General features: G+C 47.7%; 1 protein-coding gene across 3 annotated transcripts; it reads left to right on the top strand.

The window, feature by feature from the left end:
• Window positions 1-303: 303 nt before the first annotated feature.
• TBCEL (tubulin folding cofactor E like) lies at window positions 304-24,560 on the top strand. Of its 3 annotated transcripts, none has more exons than XM_082330843.1 (8): window positions 304-387; window positions 4,155-4,304; window positions 6,565-6,704; window positions 9,843-10,024; window positions 11,089-11,345; window positions 14,103-14,229; window positions 14,683-14,799; window positions 20,167-24,560. In XM_082330843.1, exons 2-8 carry the CDS (start codon window positions 4,172-4,174, stop codon window positions 20,483-20,485), a joined length of 1,275 nt encoding a protein of 424 aa, XP_082186969.1. In that variant the 5' UTR covers window positions 304-387; window positions 4,155-4,171; the 3' UTR covers window positions 20,486-24,560. The 3 variants fall into 3 exon arrangements, with proteins under 3 accessions (XP_082186969.1, XP_082186971.1, XP_082186970.1); XM_082330844.1 differs by lacking the exon at window positions 304-387 and adding an exon at window positions 613-870; XM_082330845.1 differs by lacking the exon at window positions 6,565-6,704 and having other exon boundaries at window positions 9,922-10,024.
• The last annotated feature ends 1,561 nt before the right edge of the window (window positions 24,561-26,121 follow it).

Genomic DNA, 26,121 nt, shown 5'->3' with positions numbered 1-26,121 from the left:
GTGGCGTCGCACGTCGAGAACACGCGACGTTTACCGATTTGCGATTTTTAGCTCCTGTCGTGCAGCCAGGGCTTCCCCTCCAGCGCCTTCCTGGGGCGCTGGGCGGCCCGGGAGCCACCCCTGCCCCGTGGGAGGCCCCAGAGCTCCGCCCTGGGGCTGCGCGGATCGCAGCCTCACCTGTCTCTCGCCCTGACAGTGTGACGTCACTGATGCGGTCAGGTGACGTCAGAGGACCGGGCCGCCGGGGGCGTCGTCGTCGCCGTGGCAACGGGGGGGGGGTGTGCCTCCGCCGGCCAGGCCCCTCTCACGTGATCGCGGCCGTCACGTGATATTTGGCTGCCGCGGAGCTGCTTCCGGGTCAATGCGGGACGCGGCCGCCGGGCCTGGGTGAGCGGGGCCGGGGGCGGCGGGGGGCCGGAGCGGGGGAGGCCGCTGTCACCCGGGGACGGCCCGGGGTCCGGCCCGGCCGGGCCGTGCGAGGAGCCGGGGAGAGCTGAACGTTTGTGTTCGAGGCGGCCGGGCCGGCGGAGGCCGCGGCGCTCGGCGGGGTTCGGGGCCGGCGACCCCGGCCTGGCGGGGCGCAGCCGAAGGCAGGGTCGTACCCCGCCGCGGGGCCCGGCAGCACGGAGAAGGACCGACGGACGGGCTTCCCGCCGGCTCCCGCGGCGGAGTTGGTTTTCCCAGCAGCCCCCGAGGCGGTTGCCGGTTCGGTAGCGTTATGTCAGAGCCCGGGCCGGAGGCGCGTCGAGGGCCGTGCCGGGCGTCTCTCCTGCGGTTTCCCATCTGCTCGCCGCAGCCCCTGCCATTAGCATCGCCTGCTTCCAGAAGCGTGGGGCTGTGGCGGCTGAGCAAGGAGTTACATCTGCTTTGGTGAAGTCCCTGACAGCGTTTCGCATGCTTGGGTAGCTTGCCCTGGTGGCTCAGGGGGTCAGTCTGTCTGCCCTGATAGTGTTCACTCATCTGCCTCTCAAGATCGCTTCAAAAATAATTTCCCTGAATCACGTCTTAAGAAAAGGACGTACCAGCTTCTTTTAGACAGATGTTTGTTCTGTTGCATCCATTCCTTACGCTTTGTTTTTCATGTGTACAAACGTGTCAAAATGCATTTGGTGTGTGACTGGTTAGGACCTGCTCTGAAGGCATTCGGGTGGCACTGGAATTCATTAGAATGTCATTAATGATGTAATTCTCCTGAATGGTCTCTTGTTCCCCTTGTAGGCTTATAGCACTGGGATAGAAATATTTTTCGTGTCTTTTCTAGTGTTCTCCTTTCACCTCACCCATCAGCTGCCGCAGCCCGCAGGGTTTTCCTTGGATCTCAAGTCAGGGTCGTGCTCTTCTTTGCAGACACTTGCCATGTTGTATGTCACTGGGGCCACAGCCTTCCGGCGGAGCGTTTAAATATAGACAACAAAGTCTGTTTGTTGACATCTTTCAAAGACTGAGCACATCTTTTGCAATCTATGCTGTCATTTAGAAAACCCGAAGTTATTTTAGGACGTGAATTTTTCCTTGTGCTGTCAGTAGGACAACACTCAGAAATGTGCACCATGCAAATCATCCTGTCCTGCCCTTGCACAGACAACATTCACTTGAAATGTGTCATGCTTTCTTTGCGTATTCTCTTAATCCTTGCTCTCGAGCAATTGTGGTGATTCAGAGAAGCCACGTGCATGACAGATGATTATAGTGAATGTGAAATCTGACGAGAAGGGAAGTGGAAGAGGTGACTGCCCACCCCCTGACTTTTTTGTCTTCTGGCAATGGCATTGGCGTGCAAAAGTAAAGCTTGAGGAAGAAAATGTTTGTGATTCAAAGCTGTTGAATGTAAATGTTTTTTGCCTCTAGTGGGATGTTAAGGTGACTTTCTCATGTGGAATTTCCAGCTGATGTTTGCTCAGCGGATAAAGAGGAATGGAGCTGATGGAAAAGCAATGTGAAAGACAGAAAGCTTTATGCATGGGGGAGTTCCAGAATTTCCAGACCAGGAGGACTCAATGTGTGTTTAGAAAGCAGTATTTGTCTGTCCTGCCATACTGAGCTCCTGGAATGAGGCCTGTCAGCCTAAAGCCTTGGCTGTCAATGCAAATTGTTCCTGTAGCATGCAGAATGTTTTAGCGTAAAATTAAATGCCTTGTTCCTAACAGAAACTTCAATTTGAGGATTTCTTTTTCGATTCTAGATAGACTGGTGACATGAAGTTAAGTTTGATACATGAATCAACCAAGTTGTTAAGGGCTGAAAAAGGTGTGGGTTTTTTTTTTTTAAGACCAATCCTTTAAGTCCCTATTTGTGACACATAAACTTTTATATATAATATAAAAGTTATAGCAGGCTTTAGTCAACTTGCTTCTTTTTATACTAAAGTCCTTTGTGATAGAGATGTTTTAGGTAGTCTGTTCACAAAGAAGAAAAGTAGAGCTTGTTAAACAAGTAATTCTCAGCAAAGGCAACCTGAACCTTAGTTAAATCACTTTTGTTCAGGCGTTTATATCTATCCTTGCCTGTAATGAATCTAAAGGAAAGTTTACGGCAGCAGGCAGAAACTTTAATTCGGCTTTGGTTAGCAACATCGCTGTCAACATACGTGTGGCCCCATCATGAACTCAAAAGTACGGATTTCCACCAGGAGTCTTGGAGGTGCAGGTTTATGTGCAGAACGTACGTATCTGTGTGAGCTGGGTTTTGTTAGTATACTAGAAACGTAATTACGCAGTAGGTAGTGAAAATGCTGCTCTGTGACTAATTGTATGCTGTAGGAAATCTGCAGTTGATTCCTGCAAGTTCGTGCCTTGTGTTGTTAGAACGGGTGGATGCAGATCTCTCGCCCGTGTCTGTGATGGGTAGCAGGCCCCGCTTTGGACTACACCTCTGTGAAACCTGGGAACAGTGTGGTTCCCTTTCTTTGTGCATGTGTCAAGCTCGACTCCTTTATTATCCAGAAAGCCATAAAATACCAAGTTGAGAGTACATGCAGGAAAGTAGGACAGATAAGCTTAGTTCCACCTAGGGTACAGCAGAATGGCGACCATCACGGTATCTTTGTGCCAAATATACCTCTAGCTGACACGCGATATCTTTCTAGGCAGGTCAGCAGCCCGCAATGTGGCGAGTCCTTTTTCCTGTGCTGTTCTGTTCTGTGATAGGCATAGATAGGAAGGGCATGTGTATCTTCCAGACACATTAAGCAGCTGCAAAATTGAATTGGCAAAACTTGCTTTTTGGACTGGGCGAATGATGTGCTCATACGTGCTCGAGAGTGGTTTGTGACACAGCAGTTGTGTGCTAATTGGAAGCCCAGGTTTGCCAGCGGGACAGAACAACTGTAGTTCTTTGCAAATGTCAGAACAGAAATGATGGTGCTCTGTTTGAGGCCAGAGTTTGCTTTGAATGAGCCACTGCTGTCAGTGAAGATGGGAGTCCTGAGATATCCTGAGTGAGCTTGCTGTCAAACTCGAGTATTTCTGTGACACCCTGTGGGCCAACTGGTGGGAGTCTTGCTAGCAGAGGGTGTTGAACTCTTTACAGCATTGGCCTGATTTTAGGAAAAAAACAAACAAACCATAACCTGCTTTGCATAGTGTTTCTTTATAAATAGTTAGGGAGCTGTGGGTCCTTTTTCCCTTTTTTTTTTTTTCCCCCACCACCATCCAAAAAGCTGATCTTGACTGAAAGTCGTGAGTTAAAGAAAAGGGAAGTTACAGGATGAAAACACCTGTTCGAGCAATCTCTTAGTCATAAACTGCTCTTTGCTCTTTCCCCTCCTTCCTGCCCTGGAAATGTGTTTGAGAATATCTATGAATTTCTCACAGTCCTCTTGTGAGGTACAGAAGTCACCTTTTGCAGCTTGGGGCGTATTGGGAGCTGTCCTGGAAGAGCACGTGGGGCAGGGAAGTCTTGTTCTTGGCCTGTGATGGTACGATTGAAAGCATGTTTGTGTAGCTTGGGCCCTCTGTTTGGTTTTGGTTTCTTTTCAGGTAATGTTTTACTGTAATCTTGAATTTGAAATATGACCTGCTAGACTAATATGCAGTTCAGAAGAAGTAGTGTGACCTGGCTGGTCACTTTTTGTGCTGTGTTCCCAAGGACCACTACCGGAGAGGATTATTAGTTGCTGACTGTTTATATGTTCTGTTTTTTTCTGTATTAACTAGAAGTCCAAGAAGGGAGCATGGACCAGCCCAGCGGAAGGAGTTTCATGCAAGTTCTTTGTGAGAAATACAGTCCTGAGAACTTCCCGTATCGTCGTGGACCTGGTATGGGGGTGCATGTCCCAGCAACTCCGCAGGGTTCGCCTATGAAAGGTAGGGTTCTGGTCTTTCTGAGCATCTGTGGAGTTCTGGGTGGGATCAGTTTCTTGGTTGTTCTTGCTTATGTTGAAAGAATTGCCCTGAGTTGACCAGAAAAAGAAACGTCACGATGTATTATGATGTGTTTCTTACTGAAGAGCTGAGAGACCGGAATCTAACAAAACAGAAAGTTCGTCTAGTGACTGAACCAGTTGCTGTAAAAAACCAAGTAAGTTCCTTACCCCTGTCATTACCATTATAACAGAATCAGAATCCTGTCAATGAAAGATGGAAATAAGGCCCTGTGCAGTGCTGTGTTTTGAGGGTCCAGCAGTCCCTGGAGCTTATTTTCTTCAGAGTAGTGATACTATTTTATTAGTGGCTGCAGCAACATGTATTTTGGCAGAGATGGCTGAACAAATGCACAACACCGTGATCTAAATTCGAGGTTGGTCCACATGCTAGTGGTGTCATGCAGTGCCATCAACTTGCGTCAATGCCTGCAGGTACAGGAGGAGTCCGGTGTTATACAGGAGAGGACCATATTTCAAGCCAAGCAGTGAGTTGTTCAAGCTCCAGCTAGGCTTCTTTTGTGACAAGTGACTCAAATGAATTTGTGGTTTACTTTGGCTCTCTTCTCAAGGCATCAAATGCTCTCTGACTGTATTTATGCTGACTTACTGGAGAAATCCCCTCTCTCCTTTGCTTCTGACCTTAGTGCCTTGAGGGAGTTTCAGACAGATGTGTGTGCTGCTCATGTATGTCCTTGAGCCTCCTAGACTGCGGAATCTTTGTCACTATTTCCTGCTCTTTGACCTGCATCCATTTGATACCCTTTAGTCTTCCCTCGTGCTCTGATGTTAGCGTTTGGTTCTCAGTTTGTACAGATGAGTCTGAGATTCACATTTATCCCACCAGAACTGCCCCTTCTTTGTGTAACCTCTTGCCCATCTTGATCCGTAAGTGTAGTTTAAATTTCCGTCAGGTCAATTTGTATCATAACCAGCCCCGAAGGGGAAAATAGCCGTGGACGTTAGATGAATTAAGTTTACAGTAACTGAGTTTGACAGAGGAGAAAAAAGGGCCTGAGTTCAGTTGAGGATAAAACGTACCGCATGTCACTCAAAATTAATACGAACAGAAAATTGACCTGGTGGAATAGGCAGTCCATGCCCTCTCTCCTGTGTGCGAGCACCCGCTTACCTGAGCTGTTTGGTTGCTGGAAAGAGGGGAGGTGTTTGTAAGTCTTAAAATGTGACCGAGACATGACTTACAAGTACGTCAGGACTAATTCCCTAAGCACAACACTATCCTTGAAAGAAGCCCAACGCTAATGAGCCAGGAAACCTGCAAACTCAGATCACTCCAGATAATTGTCTGCTGCTAGAATCCCTTTCTAGTTGTGTAGCTGTCAAGTATTAAGGAGAGAGAAAAAGGGACACCTTTTTAGGAAAAAGCTTGTTGTTAAATTTTAACAGATTTTGATACTCCACAGAGGTGGGAGAGCCATATTGTATGTGAAAGAGCGTAAGACTGATGGCTTGCCTTGCCTAAATGTGGATTTCTTGTGTCAAAATGGTTTCCTGTTACAAATCCACAGCTTTTAACTTTGTCCTGTTTTAGCCTAAGCAAATCAGGCTATGATTGTGATCCAAGCCCTTGTCTGTGAAATAGCTGCAACAACGTTTACCTGCATGAGAAGGAACTAGAGCAAAACCGAAGCAGAAACGTAAAAGGCAGAGTAGAGGCCTAAGTTTTTCCAGGATGTAAGAATGCTTAAATGTTCTACATTGTTGAAAAGGGAAAGCTTAGAAAAGAAATGTTTAAATACGTCCTTGCTGTTCCTAACCCCAAGTGGGGTTAGTACCAGAGGATAAGGTAGTCTGACTCTGTGCAACTAACAGTTCACCTAGCCCTGTATCCTATCTGCAGATGCTTGGGAAGAGCATAAGTTCTGGCAAGAACTGAGATGAGACATACTATATAAACATAAAGACTGACTCATCCTCGCTGCCACGTGGACAGAAATGCATATAGTAACTGAGGAGCACTGATATTGAGTGGTACTGCATGTTTAGACACAAGAAGGCTTCTTGATTGATGTTGCTCACTTTTCATAAAATCCATGTTTATCCTGAGATCCTTAAATATGTGTAAATTGTGGAATTACAGGTAGATTTCTTCTGCTGAATGTCATGCTTGTTTGTGCTTGTTCTTACCTTCTGTACCTAAGCAATGCTGACCAGAGGGCGTCTTTTCTTACTCCCTGTTTCAGACCGCCTCAACCTTCCGAGCGTGCTAGTACTGAACAGCTGTGGCATAACCTGTGCAGGGGATGAGAATGAAATTGCTGCCTTCTGTGCTCATGTGTCTGAGCTAGATCTTTCTGACAATAAACTGGAAGACTGGCATGAGGTAAAATGGTTACATGTGCATCTTTCTGAATAACTTCGATGGCTGTTACTATGACTGCAAATGCATTGCAGGTTATAAGTACTTTGTTCATTTAAAGGAGAGAGATTTCCAATTTTTGTGGCTTCTTTCTCATCTTTGAAGCTGATGCTTCTTTACTTTGACAACAACTGAGCAACAAACGTGACGAATATAATCCATTTGGGCACTTCACTCCATTTATCTCATGATTTATGATCTTGGCCTGTGGGTGACAAATATATATATTTTTTGTTTTTTATCATGCAAAGCACTGGAACTGGCATTTCTAACATCAGGAGGTTAATGAGCAGTGCAGTTTTTAACAGAGTAAGAACTGAGGAGGTCCAAGTAATGGGAGTTGATTCCCAGCTTTGACACTGATTCTGTGATGCTGGGCAAGGTATTTATTCTCTCTCTGCTTTTGTTTCCCTATCTGCAAAACAGGTTTAATAACATTTACCTCAAAGGATATTTCCGAGGCCTCATTAATTAATGCCAAATGTTATTATAAAATCCTCTGAAGTGCTTGGATAAAATATGCTAGATAAATGCAATGTAATACGAGTAAAACAATTGCAGTCTGTTCAGTTGTAGTTAACAGGTCCTCACTGGCTTATGTTCTGCTTTTACGTTAGTGTTTATTGTTGGAAACACCTGGAAAAGAACAGGACGTGCAACATAAAAATTATCACGTGTTTCTGTTGCATCAAGCTCTTAAACAGGTAGTGAACGCAGTGTTTGCAGAAATGTCCCAGCTCTGGCACAGAGGTCGCAAAGTCAGATGTGGGATAGGTTTTCCTCTTTCTGTTAATTCCTTGTTAGCCTAGAAAGCATTAACTTAGTGAGTGGGAGAGAGATCTTAGGTTTGTCTGTTTTGATTAGAGCCAGGGAAGATGGTTTTGTGCTGAGGGCCTGTCTGTGAAGAAATGGGATGATGTCTCCTGACTTGTTTTATTCTGACCCCGACAGGCCCCCTCCCACAGTAATGAGGTGTTCTGCCTCTCACTCTCAGTGGGGCTGGCCTCATGTCTGGTAAGCAGCTGGGAGAGCTGCACGTACACTTGTCACTCATAAGCTGCAGGGCTCACACCCTGCTGTTTGTTCAGTCTGTTTAGGCTACCCTGGACGGCACAATTTGCCGGCTTCTGCACGAGCTGCAGTAAAGCAGGAAATGAAAGGCTTTCTGGGTACTTTGGCCCCTTCCTCCAAGATGGCATTAAGTTCTCATAGCCCATCCACAGCAGATGAATTCCTAGCCAGCTCTTAAGAACTGCCAGTGATGGGGATTCCAGATCCCCGGGTAGCCTGTTCCCATGCTTAGCTAATAACCTCATAGTCTAAGCGATGTAACTTAAGTCTCCCATGCTGCGATTTAAGCCAATTGTTCCCTGCCCTGTTCTCAGCAGGCATGGAGGAGCTTTCGTCGCTGTTCCTTATATGACAGCCTTTTATACTCATGAAGAAGAGCTTTCATGTCTCCTTTTCCTGTTTTACTATAATACTGAAAAAATCCAGTTCTTCCAATCATTCTTCGTAGGCCATTTTTTTGAAATCCTGTGGTTTTTTTGTTGCTCCGATGTCATTCCAGTTTGTCTACTTCATTCCTAAGGTGTAGCTTCCAAAACACGACATCACCTAAGATGAGGTGTGAAGTGAGGCAGACTAATTACCTCCAGCGTCACGTAGGCAACACTTGAATTCAACCTCCGCGTGAGACAGTTGCCCTTTGCTAGCAACTGGGCCCTGTTATTGACCTGTGTATGTCATGGTCTGCCCCATCTCCTCCCATCCCAACCGCTTTGTGGAGTGGAGCTCTCTAGCCAGGCGTCGTCTGACTTATAATTATTTTCTGGAGGAATGTCTTTTTCCCCGAATGTTAGTACTTTGTCTATCCTTGAACTGAACTTCTGTCTTATGGGTTTCAGATGGCTTCGCTTTGTCCTCTAGCCTTGTACCGCAATGCGATGGCAGCCAGGTATCACCCGCAGATTAAGAAAACACATAGTGTTGAATTATTCTGGTCATTGTAAACGTAACGAGTAATGTTCTGCTAGAACACTCCCTTGGTACGTCTGCTAGCTTTGTATTGAACTCTTACAGTGCTATCCCCGGCACTCTAAGTCCCCAGTTTGCCTACGCGACTGGTGTGCGGATGGCTTCGGAAGCTGTCATTCCCTTGTACCACTTCCCACTGAATCAGTTACCCAGTTGAAGAGGAAAATTAGATTGACGTGATGTGTTCTTTACAAATTGATGCAGCCTGGCTGTTGTGTTCTCTTAATCATTATTATTAGATGACTACAAATTGATCATCTGAATAACTTGTTCGCGTATCTTTCTGTGTATTAGCAGTATCTAGGTCAGCACCTAACCCAACCACACGATCCGTTCGTTACGTTTCCTGCGCTCCGGAGCTGTACAGTTGTCGTCCCTGGCTTTTCTTTCTCTTTCTTGATCTTTCTTCCTTACCTCTCTGCTACTTTGCCCTCAGGTGTGCATCTGTACGCACAAAAAGAGAAGGTAGCCCTAAGCAGAGTTACCTGAACGTTTGGATTGATTGTAAGACAGCTGCTGTTTTCAGAGTAATGGAATCGAATAAGAAATTCATTGTACCTGTACAGTGAGCTTCTGTCTGTCCGTTACGTTGGGCAAAACGGCGAGGTCTGTGGCTCGTGGGGAGCAGCGGAAAGCTGAGCAAGTGATCAGAGTGGTGGCCATGAACTTAAGAGTCGTGCCCATTGCCTCGCTGCTAAAAGAGGGGTACGGCATGCTGGCTCCTGTAACGTGCTGCTGCTTGAGCTTGGTGTTGAGGTGGATTTTATGACCTCTCCCGAGAGACTGGCTCTCTCTTATCAAGCTGCTCGCAAAGTGTAATTAAATGAACTGTTGAGGCGAATAAGCAATTAACCAATCAATCTAGATCAGTGAATAGCTGGAGTATGCATTACAGGTAGTTATCCAGAAGCCTTATTTTTTTTCCCCCATATCATTTCTTTGGCTTGTGGTGATTCCGAAGGGCCCCTTTTTAGGAGACAGGATATGATTGCATGAGGTCCGATTACTGCCTGATACGCATTTCTTTCTTTCTCTTTTTTTTTTTTTTTTTCCCTTCCCACTTAGGTCAGTAAAATTGTGTCCAACGTTCCCCACTTGGAGTTTCTAAACTTGAGTTCCAACCCTCTCAGTTTGTCCGTTTTAGAGAGAAGGTGTGCTGGGTCTTTCGCTGGTGTTCGCAAACTTGTGCTCAACAACAGCAAAGCTTCCTGGGAAACAGTCCACACAATCCTGCAGGAATTACCAGAGTAAGCATGGGGAGCTGGGCGTAGGAAGGGGTGCTCGCTGCACGCAGGTCAAGGCTGGCTTATCAAATCACATGGTGAGGGATGAGAGGGGTGTGAGGATGCAAACATGATCAGTAGAGAAAGAGGGAATTTTTTTCTTTGGGAGCTGGGGAACTGGCCAGGTGAATGCTTTACGCTGTCTTAAAAGCTGAACTTGTGTGGCGCTGCAAAGCCCGGGGCTTCTCGTCCAAATCTAAACACCAGAGATTGGATAATCACCCCGACAACGTAGCAGGTGACACGCTTTCCTCCGAGTCACTGCAGAATGAATGGTGGAGTGCATACCTGTACTAATAGCTTTTGAATGGGCTGTAAGTCTGAGGGTCTGGCCACTTGTCAAATAATATTTCATCATGCTTTTCTGTGCAGAAGTGTTGATTTCTGTGGCTTGGCCACAGTCCACCTTGGCAGTGGCATTCTGCTTCCCTGAATGTCCTCGGTGGCTTCATTTTGGTAACAGATTCCTCTTCATACAGCTTTGTAAGCGGAGATGATGACCGCAGTATAACCTGCGTGGCCAACGTACGCTTCCCTGGGATTAGAAGAGCTGGTTTAGTTGTCTGAAAACTTAGTGGGACTTGTTCTTTCTTTAATGGGAATCTTTGGCAGAACCAGCGATGTGGGGAAAAAAGTGTCATCTGTGTTGTATGAAAACACCTTTTTAAATTAAGTGGTGAGCATTGAGAGCAGGTACCAGTCACGACTGGAGCTGGGTTGGTGGCTTGTTGGGCACAAATGTGGAACACCACCCCAAGCAATCTGTTACAAAATTAATACTGGGAGGCTAGGGAACACTTAGAGGTGTTTTTAATCTGTGGAGAAAGTTTATGGATGGGAGCAGAGACATAGTCGAAACACTCCATTTGGAGTGCTCAAAGGTCTTCCCTGCACCAAGGTTTCAAATCACATAAGAGCCGTTACAGAAAGTCACGGTAAAATCGCATATGCATGTCCCTGTACCCAAGACGGTAGCCATTTCTCAAGGTATGTTGAGAGGATGATATGATCTTTCTTCCCTTGTGCAGCTTGGAGGAGCTCTTCCTGTGCCTTAACGACTATGAAACAGTGTCTTGTTCTCCGGTTTGCTGTCAGTCGCTCAAATTACTCCACATAACTGACAATAATCTTCAAGACTGGACTGAAATTCGAAAATTGGGCATTATGTTTCCATCACTGGACACACTTATTCTGGCTAACAACAACCTCACGACCATCGAAGAGTCAGAAGATTCCCTAGCACGGCTGTTTCCCAACCTGCGATCCATCAATTTGCACAAGTCAGGTGAGAGCCTGGAAGCAGTATGCTTTTTGTTCTCAGCGTAAGTGACAGCAGTTGATCGGAGTCTCTCCTCCCGAGCAGGCAGAAAAACACGCTTGCTTTGTGCTCTTTGAAACTTTGGCCTGGGGGTGGTTGCTTCTTCGGCCTGCATTAGCAGTAAGTAGCCTGCAGTCAGCATTGCTTCCTGCAACGTGTGACAAGGGCAGGTGAAGACAGAAGTGCTGAGCAAGAGCCTAAACCTTTGAGATAGTTCTGTTGCTGTAGCAGAGATGAAAATGCCCACTGACCTTTGTCCCAATCTATCTTGGCTTCTCGACAGAATCGAAAAGCTGGTGATGAATGTAGTCCCAACAGACCTATCGTGTTGCAGTCCCGTTTCCTAATGGTGCTAACGCAGGGCCACGCAAGCAGATGTACTGAAGTGCACTGACCCGAAGAATGTAGCATTAGGAGAGGAAAACAGGCAAGAAATCAACTTGCCTGTCTCTGTGGAGTTTACCTGCTGCTTTTGGTAGCTAGTTGTTATCTAAAAGATGAGTCAGAGTACTGTGGACTGGCAGTTATTCAAAATGAGCTGGCAAAGGTGTTTTACATTAGTAATTTCCCTCTGTTTCCTGTCCCTGCCTCAGGTGCTCCTGGCTGGAGAAGGATAAATACATGTCTGGCAGTGGAGGGGATGAGAGAGTCCCATTTGCCTTTTATTCCCTGTTTTATCTTGGGTAAAATGGGCGTATGTGTAGGTATGTGGCATGTAAGAGCCGAGCATTTACCAGCAAAAGCTGCCTGTCATCTGTGCTCAGTTATTAGAAGCTCACCACAAGTTATGCTCGAGGCTGCTTTTACACTTCAGCCCCAGAGAATTTTCAGCCAACGCTCCGGAAAGAGAATAAGCATTTGGCATCTCGGGAAGGGCAGCCCGCGCTCAGAGCGAGGGAGCTGCAGGGCAGCTCGTGAGGGCTGTGCCGTGTTTGTGAGATGACACGTACGCCAGGAGTTCTTCTGTAGGAGTACTTAATGCATCATCATCTTTTGTTCTTTACAGCTTTATATGCTGTGCAAGCGCTAGTTAAGTGTTAGCCAAGGTAGAAGGTGCTTTATTAACATGCTCTGCAATGTAAGCATCAAGGAATCTCTATAACAAAAGCTTAAAGCTAACTAGAGGAAGAAAAGCCTGTTAAGCTGGATTTGAAAGCACTGTCTCACTGAGGAGCAAGTGCTCCTGTGGTAAGTAGTTTTGCAATTTTGATGCCAGGTATTTAAGAACTCTGTATTGCATTTTGATGTTTTGGGCGCTGAATGTCAAATGGAAATCCCAAGGAGCATGTTAAACTTTGGGAAAGCTGCCGCGCTCCAAAATTCTGTCACGTGGAGACTCCAAACTAGCACCTCTGTTTGGAGGCTCTTTTAGCATGGCAGAGATCAGGGATGAGCTAACGATAATGGGTTTTAGTGAAGGTATAGCACAATGAGGTCACGAGGGGATGAACAAATTTTCCTGCCGAGGCAGATGCTGTGGCTGACAGCAGTTTCTCCTTCAGAGGCGGTTGTCTCTCTGCACTAGCTTTCTCCTAGCTCCGAGAGCTATTTGGCCCTCTCAGAGTGGCGTGATTCAGAGAGGTACCGGGCACTCTTTGGTGACGTTCTGCTCCAGAGATCGGGTGGAAAAGTTCTCCTCCTGTCACAAACTTCTACTCAGCTTGTCTATAAATGTGGCTGATTCTGATACCAAGAGGATGGCTTTAGACATAGGTGACCTTGGCAGAGGTGTTTTGAGAGCTATAGGAAAAGGAAATTCTCTCTGCCCACCTTGCACACAGTGCTGGGATACTTAGAGGAGCTTTGTTTCTGCTCTGAAAAGAGCCCCTTCTTCTGAGTTGTGGTTGTGACACACGGTTTGGGCTTGAACTTGGCATTTCCTGACAGGCTTAGCTGTAATGAGACCCCTGATTTTGTTAGACTTGATAATTTTTCTGTTTTTTCACATTTTCTGTGCTGTATGGGTGAAGCTGTTGAATGTTGTTCAGAGAAAACTGTTTTCTAACTTGTGTTGCCAGTGTAAGCTTCTGGAACAGTCATGGGAAAAGCACTGCGGTAAATGTTTCTGCAGTCACAGCAAAGGGAAGCGAAGACAAGTAGTGTTGATCGCGCCACGAAATCAGGGCTGTACTGTTGCTCCATCTTCGGCTTTTTTATTTTACCTTCTTTGCTTGCCTTGTTATCCCAAATGTCAGGTCTTGAGGGGGCTGAAATTGAGTTAAAGTCTTTTTCATTAAATGGCTGGATGGCTTCTGGGACTGTTTTACCGTTGGGTGGTGAGCAGAAATGGGACCCTAGGTGGTCATGTGTGCGAGGTAAAGCCATTTGATAGCTACTTAGTGACGCCTAAGAATGACAGAAGTCCTGATAACTTTAATACTACTAAAGGCAGCGTCCCTTTATAGATGCAGCCATCATAACTGATTCCAGTCAGTCCCGGCAGTGAGGCCAAAGACTGAATGGTCCATAAAAAACTAAGCTCCCTAATCAGCCACGGAGATCATCCTTCTAGACTTACAAAACAGCATGAGAGAATTTAAACTACTCTGTCTTGTAAGCAAACGAAGGGGATTTTTTGCAGTGCGTCATGAGCAAAAAGCCAACTTCTCAAAGACACAGTGGCTGATGCTCGCCTGTCACGTATGTTCTTTGGCTGTGCCTGATTGTCTTGGATACGTGATGTATTATCTGTGTTTGTTTAAGGAAGTCTTTTCTTCCGAGCAGGTCTGCATTGCTGGGAAGACATTGACAAGTTAAATTCTTTTCCCAAGCTCGAGGAAGTGAAATTGCTAGGAATCCCTTTGCTGCAGTCCTACACCACCGAGGAACGCAGGAAGCTGCTAATAGCCAGGTCTGTCCCTTGTTTATTCTGCTCAGCAGAAGCGTTACATGGCAAGGAATGGCTGGGAGCAGGTAATTGGAGGAAGAGGCTGTTAGGAGATGGGTTTTGTGTGACTTCACCGCTCAGAAAGATCTGAGCTTTTTTTTGTTGTGTAAGAAAGTCAGAGTAGTGGAAATGTTGTCTAACTTCTCTACTTCTCAGAGAATTTTTTGAATCTCATACATGCTTGTGCACGTGATGCATCTATGTGGCAAAATGATAATGCTTAGTTTTGAATGTGCTTGGAGGAACTGCATGGAACTTGCCCTCTCTCTTGAGGGGACCGAGGCGTAAGCTGCCCGGGAGGATTCTCCTGTTGTCGGTGTTGTGGCACATAGCTTTTGATGGTGACTGTCTTGTTGGTTGGTCACCCTGTCTGGGTGTCTCTTCTTGCTGACTGTATTTCTTGGTGTACGCACACAGGTTGCCATCTATCGTCAAGCTCAACGGAAGCATTGTTGCCGATGGGGAGCGAGAGGACTCGGAGCGATTCTTCATCCGATACTACATGGAGTTCCCAGAGGAGGAAGTCCCATTCAGGTATGAATTCTGTGTCGTGGAATGGAGAGCAGGGGCAGAAGCGCGGCGAGGCAAAAGGAAAGGTGACTGAACAGATGATGTTAGATGGGAAACGGGGCTAGCTGTTCCATGAAAAAAACATCCCTCGCCTTCCTTCTGTCTTGCCTTCCTCAATCTGTTTTAGTAAATGTCGTTATATTACAGTGTTGTCTGATGACTTGTAGAATCACTTCTGGGTCAAATTTGGTCTTAAAGTGTCTGTGTCAAGTGCCATTAAACAACATGACCGCTCAGTTCGTGATCTTCATTGCTTCCTAGCCTCCCCGATGGCTAGCTTCATAATCCACCTGTGTTTGGGAGTCCCCAAAAGCCAGTACAGATCATGCTCTCTGGTGCCAGGCCAGGGCATCTAATTCTCTTGACCATCTGGTGTGTGGAATGTGACTGGCGATGGGAAGCTGTCCCCTCACTTTCAGGACTGCAAATTGCAAGTCTGATGTTTTTTCTTTGCCAAAAAAGTATGCCCAATGATCTGTTAATCTTACTAAACTAATGAACTTTGACAGATGCTGTTCAGTCGGTGTCTTCTCTGCGCCAGCATCTACTTACTGCTTCTTAATGGGCTGAGGAAGGATCATGGAGCATCAAGCCACTGCATTTTATGTGCCTGTTGCCCTAGGACCGCCATGCGCTTTTCAGACAATGAAGCTTCGTAGCTCTTTCTTTACAGAAAGGGGGTAGGACAAGAGTGTCTGTGTGTGTGTCCGGGGGGACAGACGGAGGTAGGGACAAACTAAGGTAGAGAAGGTCAAAGGTACGGCCTGGTACGGATGACAAAGGTGCAAGCGGAATCTGGTCAGTGTTTACATTGGCTGGTCAGTGTTTTGCCCAGCCTAACTCTTAGGTAAAATGTCTCTTGGTTTTTGCAAGCGCTGTGTATGTGACCTGCTAATACAGTTAAGGGCATGGGAAGGCTGGAATGTGGAATGAGGGCATGGCGTTTCGTATGAGTACTAATAGGTCCAGTAATTACAGTATTTATTAAAGGCGTTCTGGGGTCAGCTCAGAGGCGAAGGGTACTAATGTAGTCAGGGAGACAAGACAGCTGGTGATCCCTCTTGTGCCTTTTTCTGAGGACAAGTCCTGGCTTATAATTTTAGAAGCCCTTGAAGCGGAAAAATTGAAACAAATATTGGAAGGGATAGCAGCAGAGGCGGAGAATGCAGGGGAGAGAAAGAGGAAGGGGAGACGGGGACTGCAGGCTCGTGGTGCTGCTCCCAAAATAGATTATTTTCTGTAACGTTTTGTATCTAAGAAAACTGTTTCATGTGTTTGTGGCTCTAGAAGGGGAGAATAGCAGGGCAGCTGAGCCCAACAGCTGCAGCAGAGTCCTGCCCTTTGGCAAACAGGGCTTGGGCCGACCTGGAAGAACAGCTGGGAGAAGGCAAGGCAGTCCCTCACGCTGAAAGTGGTGTATTTGTTTGCAGACTGGGAGGGGAACCAAGATGCGAGTAGCCCTTTGGTCCTGGTGGAATGGGTGTGCCACCCTGAGCTCAGGAGGAAGGGTTTACGCATGGGAGAGAAGGTAAATAAATAGCTGGCAGGCTCTGAATCTTTTCCTGCTAGACTTGCGTCTCTGGGTATTGTGGTGACAGGTGCCTTGCGTGTCCAGGACCCATACGTTGAGGAGGAGACAGTGGGGTATAGCTTCAGGCACGCGTGATGCTGCTGTTAGGACGTGGACTCTGGGAACAGGCTGTGTGCACCCACGTAGTTACACAGTACCACACACAACTAGGGTCAGTTTCCAGGTGGGAGCTCGTGTAAGAAATTACTAATATCTCCCCCATCCAAAAAAGCTGGGCTGATCTCGACCAACATGCTAGCCTAACGCTATTTTGGTAAGATATAGGAGAATTACCTCCCGCTCTGATTTCTTAGCCTTTAAACACTGTTACTGCCCTTTTCATGGTCAATGGGCTTTTTGTCTGAATCCCTTCATCTGTGCGGTGTTTCCAAGAGGCTTGTGCAGCTACTAGAGGGGGTTGTTCTGTTCTGGAGGAGTTGTGAGCTGCTCCAGACTATTTTCTAATGAGACTGCAGATGGCTGAGAGCGTCCCTAGTGCCGGGGGCCGGGTTTCAGTTCCTGGACCCGTACGCAGCAGCCCTTGTAGGAAGGGAAAAACCTGGCGTTCTTTGCAGAGGGATTTTGTGCGTGTTTGTTGCTAAAGCTTCCTCCTCTTTGCTCCCCGATCTGGTGTGGTCTCTCTGAAGGTGGTTTGTAATTAGAATCTAATCAGGACACACGTACGTTGTTGCTGGGGGTACGGCATCTGCATTGCAGTGCTGCCTGAGCAGAGGAAGAAGACACACTTGGGCACGGAAAAGTTACGAGTGTTAGCAGCCCCCCTCAAGACTGTCGAGGTGCAGCGTGCGATAAGCGAACAGCACGCTCTCTCACGGCAAACCCCCCTGCTTGCATTGCGTGTCTTCACGGGCTGCAGCTTGAAGGGATCAGAAAGGGAGGGAAACGGACAGAATAATTTCACTCTCTGGATGTTGTGGGTTAGAAAGGAGCACCGAGCATACAATCCGATATTGGCTGTCTTCTTGAGTGACATCTTTGTGTCTGTGGGTTTTTAATGAGTCCTCTGCTTGCCTGGTCTGCTGTTTATCTGCAGAGTATCACAGACACTTTTAGCCAGGCTCAGCTCTTCAGCATCCTCTTCTCTGGCAGCCGGCGTCTGCCGGGATGCAAGGGATGATCATAAAAGTCTCCAGGGTGCCTGTTATCAGGGTACAAAAGAACCATGCGAGCAGTGTGTTTTCGTCTTTATTGATTTGAGGGAAGCCGGTCATTCAGACTCCTAACTTTCTTTGCAGGCTGCAGCTAGCATACAAGGAGCAGGCTGCAAAGCTTGTTCTGCCTTTCCTCGACATGAGAAAGGTTAAGACAATATTGCCTGACCCTCTGCGTATTTACAGCACATGTTTGGGTAACCTTAGCTCACTCGTGGTACTCCTCTCTCTCAGCTTGCTTGGAATTTGTCCCCTTCTTTATACTCTTCCCACCATCAGCCCTGTTCGCTGCAGTTTCCCTTAGCGCAGGAATCGTGGCAGTAATTCTGGTTGGCACGTGAGAAATGGTTGCTGGTCTGCAGCGGAAACTGCCGCAAAGAAATCCTCCCCGTCGGCGACACGTTGGCTAGTGCTCGCTCTTACCGCAGGCCGTAGCCCGGTGGGTAAAATATGGGGAGTGCATTGTCTCCTCTCACCACTAATGGCTTTTCCATATAAATAGGCCTGATCCTATCATCCAGGTGACTGTGAGAGCAGGACTTTGGACACTGTGCCCTGGCGAAGGCTCGTTTTGTCTGTGAGACTGGGGAAGATCCTAGTGCGTTGTGGCCCTTCCCTCGTTTCCCGGCAGACAGAGGATCTGCTGTTCTCCAGGAACATTCCTGCCTTCAGCAGGACTCCCTGGGGTCACCCGGCTTGCCAGGTCCCATCATCTCTCGACAGGGGCCGTGACACAGCACCGATCGCATTCAGCTCAGACTCGGATCAGGAACAAAGAGAGCTTTCTGTACAGCCCATAGTGGAGGGCCTCTGAAATGCTACCTTTTATTGGCAGCTCTTGGTCTTTGTTATTTCAGTCACATTGTGTTTTGTGTTGCTGTTTTGCCTCTTTCCCAGCCAGGCAGGGGAGACGCAGCCTCACCCGATCGGAGCGATACCCGCTGAAGGCGGCGGGAGGGTGAGACGGGCTTTCCGTTGCAGGGGATGGCTCCCCTGGACGGACCTTGTGAAGGACAGGCGGAGAACTTGGCTCCAAGGAGAAAGTGATGGTGGAGTATGTGGCTCTGCTAGTAAAATTCCCGTGTTATTTTAGAGTAGGTGCGAAGGATCAGTTGGCAAGAAGTCCCCAGTTTGTTGTCAGCTTCCGAACCGTGCGGCAGCTCTCCTTGATTTGATGATCTTGGTGATCCCGTGTTGAGTGGAGCGTAACGTTTGGGACCTAGCTGGTCTCTTGGAAAGCAGCAGGAATGTCTGAAAATTGGTCAGGCCGGGAAGCCTGGGATACTGGGAATCTAGACTGAGGGCCATATCCTTTGTGCGAGCACTAGCTTGGTTCTGGCACTCTTTAGTGAAGTGTTTTCACTGGAGCAGGAGGCGTAGAGTCTTGCGAGTGTAGCATACTGTCTTTCTTCCAAATCACACTGCAGCCACGGCTGGGGTTTCTGAAATTGTAGGAGCCCAGCAGAGAGCTTCGCTGCTCGGTTTTGTTCAGGAAGCTGTTCTGAGAGCAGTCAACTCGAACGTCTCAGCTTGGTGATAATTTCACCTGCCTCGGTTAGATGCCTCCTCCATAGTCAGACGCTCACCCGGGTTCGTGTCGGTGCCACGTGCAAAATGCGCGTGCCCCCACGTGCAGCTTGGCGGCTGTGAGGCAAGGTGACTGGAGTGGATGGGCTTTCTGGGTTTTATTTTCGCCTTTTCAGCATCTTGCCTGAGAAACACTGTGTGCTCTGTGAAGTGTCATGCTGGCAGGGGAGAAAACAGGACTGATACCATCCAGATTTATTCCTAATGGATGTCTGTGCAGGTCATCAGACTTGAATGGGGGTGAACGTTGTCTCACGGGAGGAATATTCAGCTCCCCAAAGTATGAGAGATTTGGTGGCAAATAGAGAAGAAAGCTGGGGTTTTCCTTTAGTCACTGCTGGGCGGGAGGCTTGTATGGAGAGAGGCATGGGCTTAAGGGCTTTGAATGCTAGCACAGCAATGTTCTTTACTCACGGGAGCCTCACCCGTGCTTCCCACCGTGAGCGAAGTGCCAGTTAAACTGAGAGATGTTTTGGAAGAATCATAGAATCGTTGAAGTTGGAAAGGACCCTTAAGATCATCGAGTTAGCCGTTAACCGTTAACTCGATAGGTTAACACCATTAACCTATCACTGCCAAGCCCACCACTAAACCATGTCCTCAAGCACCACGTCTACCCGTCTTTTAAATACCTCCAGGGATGGAGACTCAACCCCTTCCCTGGGCAGCCTGAGCCAATGCCTGAAAAGAGCCACATCCCAGCTAGTCACTGACATGGAGGATGAGGACAGCTCATTGCTGTCTGGGCTCTGGTTTTAGCTCTCATCAAATAGTTCTGGGCTTTAGATGAATCGCGCCTTGGAATCTGTGCTTACCTTCTTGGCATCCAGTCGCCATACTCTCCGTGCAGATCTTCATTTATACTTCGCGCCTTGTAGCGTCCTTGGACGATTGCAGCTAAAGTGAGGTAGTATCATAATGTGAAACAGAAAATGACTTGTGAAACCTGCGCTGGCCGTACGAGCAGCTGTACCGTAACTCTGGACTTGTTTAATTTTTCAGGTATCACGAGCTGGTCACAAAGTACGGGAAGCTGGAGCCCTTGGCAGTCGTGGATCTTCGGCCACAGAGCAGCGTGAAGGTGGAGGTTCACTTCCAGGATAAGGTGGAAGAGATGTCGATCCGTCTCGATCAGACTGTGGCAGAATTGAAGAAGCACTTAAAAACTGTAGTGCAGTTGTCAACAAGCAACATGCTGCTCTTCTACCTGGACCAGGAAGCTCCCTTTGGTCCCGAGGAGATGAAATACAGCTCGCGAGCACTGCATTCTTACGGCATTCGGGATGGAGATAAAATTTATGTGGAGCCCAGAATGAAATAGCCTCTTTTGACCTTGTGAGTGCACGCACGTGCACGCACCTGCCCCCACACATGCATTAAGGAGTTTTTGCAAGGTTTTTATTTCGGTCGGTTGGTTGAGGTTTGGTTGCGTTTCTGTAGCAGGTAATTTTGTAGCCCGGAGGGAGTGCCCTGATCCGAGAACCATGCCCACCATCCACTGCAGGTGACCTTGAGGTGACAATTGACTTCAGTGCGTGTGTTTCAGTGTGTGCAATACCTTGATGTTTATTTCGATGCTCCGGTATACTCGTGATTTGGCATGAATGGTCAGTTGTTCAAGCTAAAGAATGCTAGGGCCCGTAAGGGAGAAGACAGCTCGGTGCAGGATTTGACCTGATTTTTTTCTTTTTCTAAATTTTTGGGTTTTTGGCTCCACCAGAGCGCCCTTTGGCCTAGCTATCTGACTGTGGCTCGAGCTTGCTGAAGTATTTTTTTGCAGCTGGGTGCTGTCTCAGCCTTTTGTCGTGCTCGAGATAACTGAAAAGATCTAAAACAGTATTCCGCTTGATTCTGAGCTCAGGTATTTAGCGCGTCCACTTAACTCCACTGGCTTGGTTTGTGTGAGTGCACAAAATGGGGGAAAGAAGGAGACCCTATTAGAAAGGAACTATTTTTTTTTTTTTTTTCAAAAAGCACGCTCTGTATCCACACTGTCCTATTCTGATTTTTTTGGGGAAAAAAAGCTTTGATATTTGTGCCCATCTCACACAGTGTCTGCAACCTGTAGCACTGGCAGTCTGGAGGCAGGGAGACCCTTGCCGTGTGCGTTGCAAAGTGAATTTTGGAAGGCAGTGGATGGGCGTTGCATCAGAAGGGCTTTTAGAGTAACACATCAAAAAGGGGTTGAAGAGCAGATTCCTGCGTTGGCCATGATTCATCCCCGCGATGCTGAAGAGATCCTCCAGTATGCACTTAACCTCGTACCAGTTGGTACTGAAAGTGGAATGGCGAAAATTGCTCTCCTGGGAGAGAGTAAGAGTAAAGTTGAAGTTTGTGTTTGTTGCTGTTGCACCAGAAATGAAACCTAGCACTTTCCCCGGGGGCCCCTGGCTGTGGGGTCCCTGCTTAGGGTCCGAATTAGGAGAATGTGTTGGCTCGGGTCAGCTTCTAGAAGATGAGTAACAAAGCAACTAGACTCACGTTTATTGTAAAGCAGGTTTTCACTATCTGTATTGGTTCCCCCCTCCCCACCACCTCATAGGCATCGCGTGCTGCTGCTTAAATTAGCCCCCGTTTTCTACTGCAGAGCAGATTCCCCTCTTGTGCGATGAAATCCTCCTTCCTTTATATCTCTTGTTTCGCTTTCCTGTGTCCCCCTGACAAGGTGAAGACTTTTCAAATTACCTAGTTATAAGCAGCTGCATAAAAGGTTTTGAAGCTGTGCAGTGAGGGCTCTAGTTACACGTGAACTTCTGACCTTAATTTGAAATGCTCCCTTATTCCCACGTGCACTTTCTTTCCCATGATGCGTTTGTGCACATCACCGAGCTCCTTTTATATTCTTGGAGTTGTGTATTTCTCTTCATATTTTACCTAGGTCATGGGGTGGGGGGTAGGATGGGGAGGGAACGAAGTATTATCTCATAGTCTTCAGGTTCAAGATGCGGGGACTGTTTGGAGGGGAGTGGTTCCGCATCCAGAGGAATGATTAAAAATGGGAAGATTTAAGACAAGTTAATAATTTGTGCCTCATCCCCCTGCCAAAAATGTCAATCTCCTGGCCCCGTTGAGATTAGCAATAGGAAACGGAGCAAGACTCACCGTAGGTAGCGCAGAGGCCGCGGCACGTAGCTGCGGAGCCGTGGTACCCGTAAAACAAAAGAGTGGGGAGATGGCGGCAGTGTAACATAAGATAACGCTTTTATAAGCTAGAGCTTTACTGAAGATGTATTTTCCATTTGGGCAGAGAAAGGCATTTGCTGCCTTATAGCAGAACTCTTAAGCCAACACTTCTGTATGATATATACATACATACGCATAGGAAAAGTTGTGTTTAATAAGATATTTTGTTATAAAACAAAGTTTTATGAAGATATGGTTGTTTAATATTAGAAGCCTATTTCTCCCCTTGACCTCCAGTTCAAGTAGGTTATCCCTCAGTTGCTGCAGTGTCAGAGGTGAGCGACCGACGGGGATGCAAAAGTATCTCTGACCTAATTCTACAGAGCAGAAATTGCCTATGTGGGTATATTTATGGCATTGTAACTGGTATTAATGAGATGCTGTAATTATTGACCAACTTCCTCAGCACAATTCAATGTCTCAGTTTCAGAGAAGGAAATAAACAGAGACCATTAAAGAATTGAATGGGATGGTAAAGAAGACTCAAGTATGTGCTTGTAAGTTTGTTCGCCCACAAAAGGTTAGCCTGTCCGCGGAGGGAACGGTGCTGTCTCCGCGCTGGCTCAGAACTGTCAGTAAATCGTGCTTTTATTTACGGTGGACCCAGTGGGAACTGGAAGATGGAAAAAGAGAACACCTACTGGCGTATGAGGTTGACAAGGGCCGTCTAGCTGCTGGGGATTTGGCGCTAACACCAAAACCGGCTCCCCTGGTCTGTTCAGGTCAGCAAAGTCACGGCACGAATATTGCCGCCTTGCCACTTTGTCAGGGGAAGGTTGTTTCTGGACAACGTTCTCAAGCCATTCACCTTCTGTGCAGCTAGCAGAGCACTCGTGGGGTGGAAACCAAAAATCTTGGTTGGCTTCCCAAGGAGAAAGAGTCACGTCCAAAACCCGGGGACAGTTTATGCATCCAGAGGATTGACTTTGACAAGTAGGGCCAAATGGCGCGCAACCAATGCAGCAAAATGTCCCAAGCTGGCTTGCTTTCCTTTTGTAATATCTTTTGGGAAAGGGTCTTATATGTGTGCCATGTTACTGCTGAACAGGGGGCTGTGTCTTGGGGAGAGAGGGGAGGGCTCTGAGCGAGAGAGGGGGTTTGGGGCCAACGGTGGGTGCCGAGAATCTGGGAGGGTCCCGAGAGGGCGGACGGCGTGATTTAAATCGATGCAATGTCACGAGGGGCTGTGTCCCGGTGTTGTCGGCCTATAGCCGCTTTAGCAAAAGGTCCCTTTTTCTGTCACGTTCCTTTGAGAAAACGAAATAGATTCGCAAGCTTCTCTAGCTTTTGTGTCCTTCTGTCCGAGGGCTACTTTTGTCAAGAACTGTTTTGTTGTTCATGCTAGTTCATGCATAAAAGTCTGCCGCGGGCACTCTATGCAGTGGGAACAGCACCTGGTTCGGAAGGAATTAGGTGACAGCTATATACCAAAGTGTCGCACGGCTCCGTGTATTGAGATTAGGTGCTGTGCCGTTGTGTTTTTGGATACGTTCCTATTGAATATCCATGTTTTGACCAGATGTTTTGGGCGGATCGCCTCACTGGCGATGTTATGAATATGCATGGTGTGGTGACTGTCCTCTGCTCCCTCGGTGGGCTTTGTAACCCCTTTTACTGGGAGTTGCCTACATCCTGGTGGCAGAGGACACAGCGTGGCCCGCGGTGGCTCGGAGCAGCTGGGAGGAACTGCGCCTAATGGCGCTCGTCGCTTCTGGGGAGAGGCTCTCGGTTCGCCCTCGCCTACTCGGGTCTGTAATCCGAAGAAGGCGATGCGGCGGCTCTTCCTCCGTCGGTTGCCGGTTTTGCTTGTAAATGAGATTCTGTAGGTTCTGTTCGTGTGCGGATTTGAAAATGCAAACGAGGTGCTGAAAGCAGCCCGGAGGCTAAAATATGTATTCCTGGCAGCTGTGCCTCCCTCATTTGAATGTGGCGCTTCCGCAGGCGGTAGAGAGATGCCTTCCCCAGAGCAACGTTAGAGGGGCTTTAGCCATCTCGGGCCTTTGCCTCTGTGATTACTTTTCTGCAGTTACTGGAAACTTCAAATATAATTTGAACGCGAAGGTCTGGTCTTGCTCCCTATTAACGATGCATCCATATGTAATTTTAAAGAAAAACGAAGAACTAAGTCCATCTCGGTTTTTTTATTCTGGTTTCTCTCATGGGGAATATACTTTCCCACTCCCACAATTTGCCTTCGGTTTGCTCACAGACTTAGCGATGGAATTCAGGCCAAATAGGTAATTGGTTTGGATCAGTTCAATAAACTTATGTAAGTTTTTACACGAGAGAAGTGTCGTGAGTTTTGCACTTTTGTGTTCCCTGAAGCAAAACGATTCCCTCCGTCTCACCCGCACGCCTAACAGGCACCTTTGGGAGAGTGAAAGCTGCTGAGATTTTTTTGTTCTGCTGACTGTTCGTGCCCGCTGTGTGCCCGGCGAGCTCGGGCACAGCCACCTCACTCGTGCGAGATGCCGCTTGTCGAAAGGAGAAGTCGCAGTGCTGGAAGACCTAGTCCTCCTCTGGACTGCATGTCTCCGTGGCGGTGATTCATCTCCGCTTCCAGGTGAGCAACAAGGCTCCAGCTCACTCTCCGTTACTTGCTCCGTGTCCTCGGTGGGACCGGCCTCGGGGTTAAAACGAGTTTCACCCTCAAGGAAAGGCTTGTAGTTACTGATGGGGAGGGCAGTACGGCCCACTAAGGCAGCAGTCATGGGCTTAGCCCACACTGGCCTGCACCGAACGCCCCTGGGGAGAAGCAGGAGGAGGGAGGTGCCCCTCCGGATGGGACGCAGCTCCTGGGCAGACCCCTCGCCAGGGCGTCCTTCCAGGGCTGGGTCCCTGAAGTGGGAATGCAACAAGGCGCTGCCTGCGGTTGCTCTGCCGAGCTCAGGCAGACGGAGACCTTGTCTCATCTTTTAATGCTTGTTTTTTCCTGAGGTCGGGCATGGGAAGGAAGCTTTCTGTTAGAAGGGAAAAAAAAAAAAAAAAAAAGTGGTCGGTTGTTCGGCTCTGATGTGCTCAGCACTGCATGATGGGAGCATCCCCTGCCAACAGAAAATAGCCTAGAAGACAAAGTCTTCCCCAAAGAGACAGTGAAACCTAATCAAACTTTGTAAGTGTAGACTTGCCCAGGACAAACAGGACCAGAATATCAAACTGCCAAAGGAGCAGAGGGAAACCTACTTTCACCAGTTTTCTCTGTCTTACAAAACAGAGAAGAGTCAATTGATTTTCCTGTGGCTGGTAATGTTTAAAATTTGTATGGGAGGGAAAGGAAGAGCCAGGGAACGTGGAGTGGCAGGCTGGAAGTAATCTGCCCCTGGAATATCAGCCAGTACTTTATAATAATCCCCTTGCCCTCCTAAAGTAGTTGTTGGTTTAGAAAAGGGAAAAAATAACTTAAAAAGAAGAAGAAAGCTTCCTGCTAGCAAGGCCATGCTTGGAAGATGAAGAGAAAGCAAACTCTGGGATTCGCTGTGGAGGCGGTGTACTGCCTGGTTCCCTGAGGTACTAAAAGAAACTGCTGAGGTAAGATATGGCACTTTGGGAGTGAACTTACTAAACGGACTTCTAGGAGCACCCAGGGTCCTGGGAAAAAAGTCTGGGCTTCTAGGTGCTTCGGGCTTGGCTGCTGGCATTCCCGTCCCCGCTCCGTTCCTGATGAAGGGTGGGGAGCGCAGGAGGGATACCTACCTCCTAGCAGGTAAAACAGGCAGTAGAAGGCCCCCACCCAGAAAGTCAGCAGGGAAAATCCTTCTTCTGCCAACGTTGTGC

Source organism: Platalea leucorodia (assembly GCF_965183815.1).
Source record: "Platalea leucorodia genome assembly, chromosome: 20".
NCBI classification, from domain to species: Eukaryota; Metazoa; Chordata; class Aves; order Pelecaniformes; family Threskiornithidae; genus Platalea; species Platalea leucorodia.
This window is presented reverse-complemented; position numbering and strand designations above follow the sequence as displayed.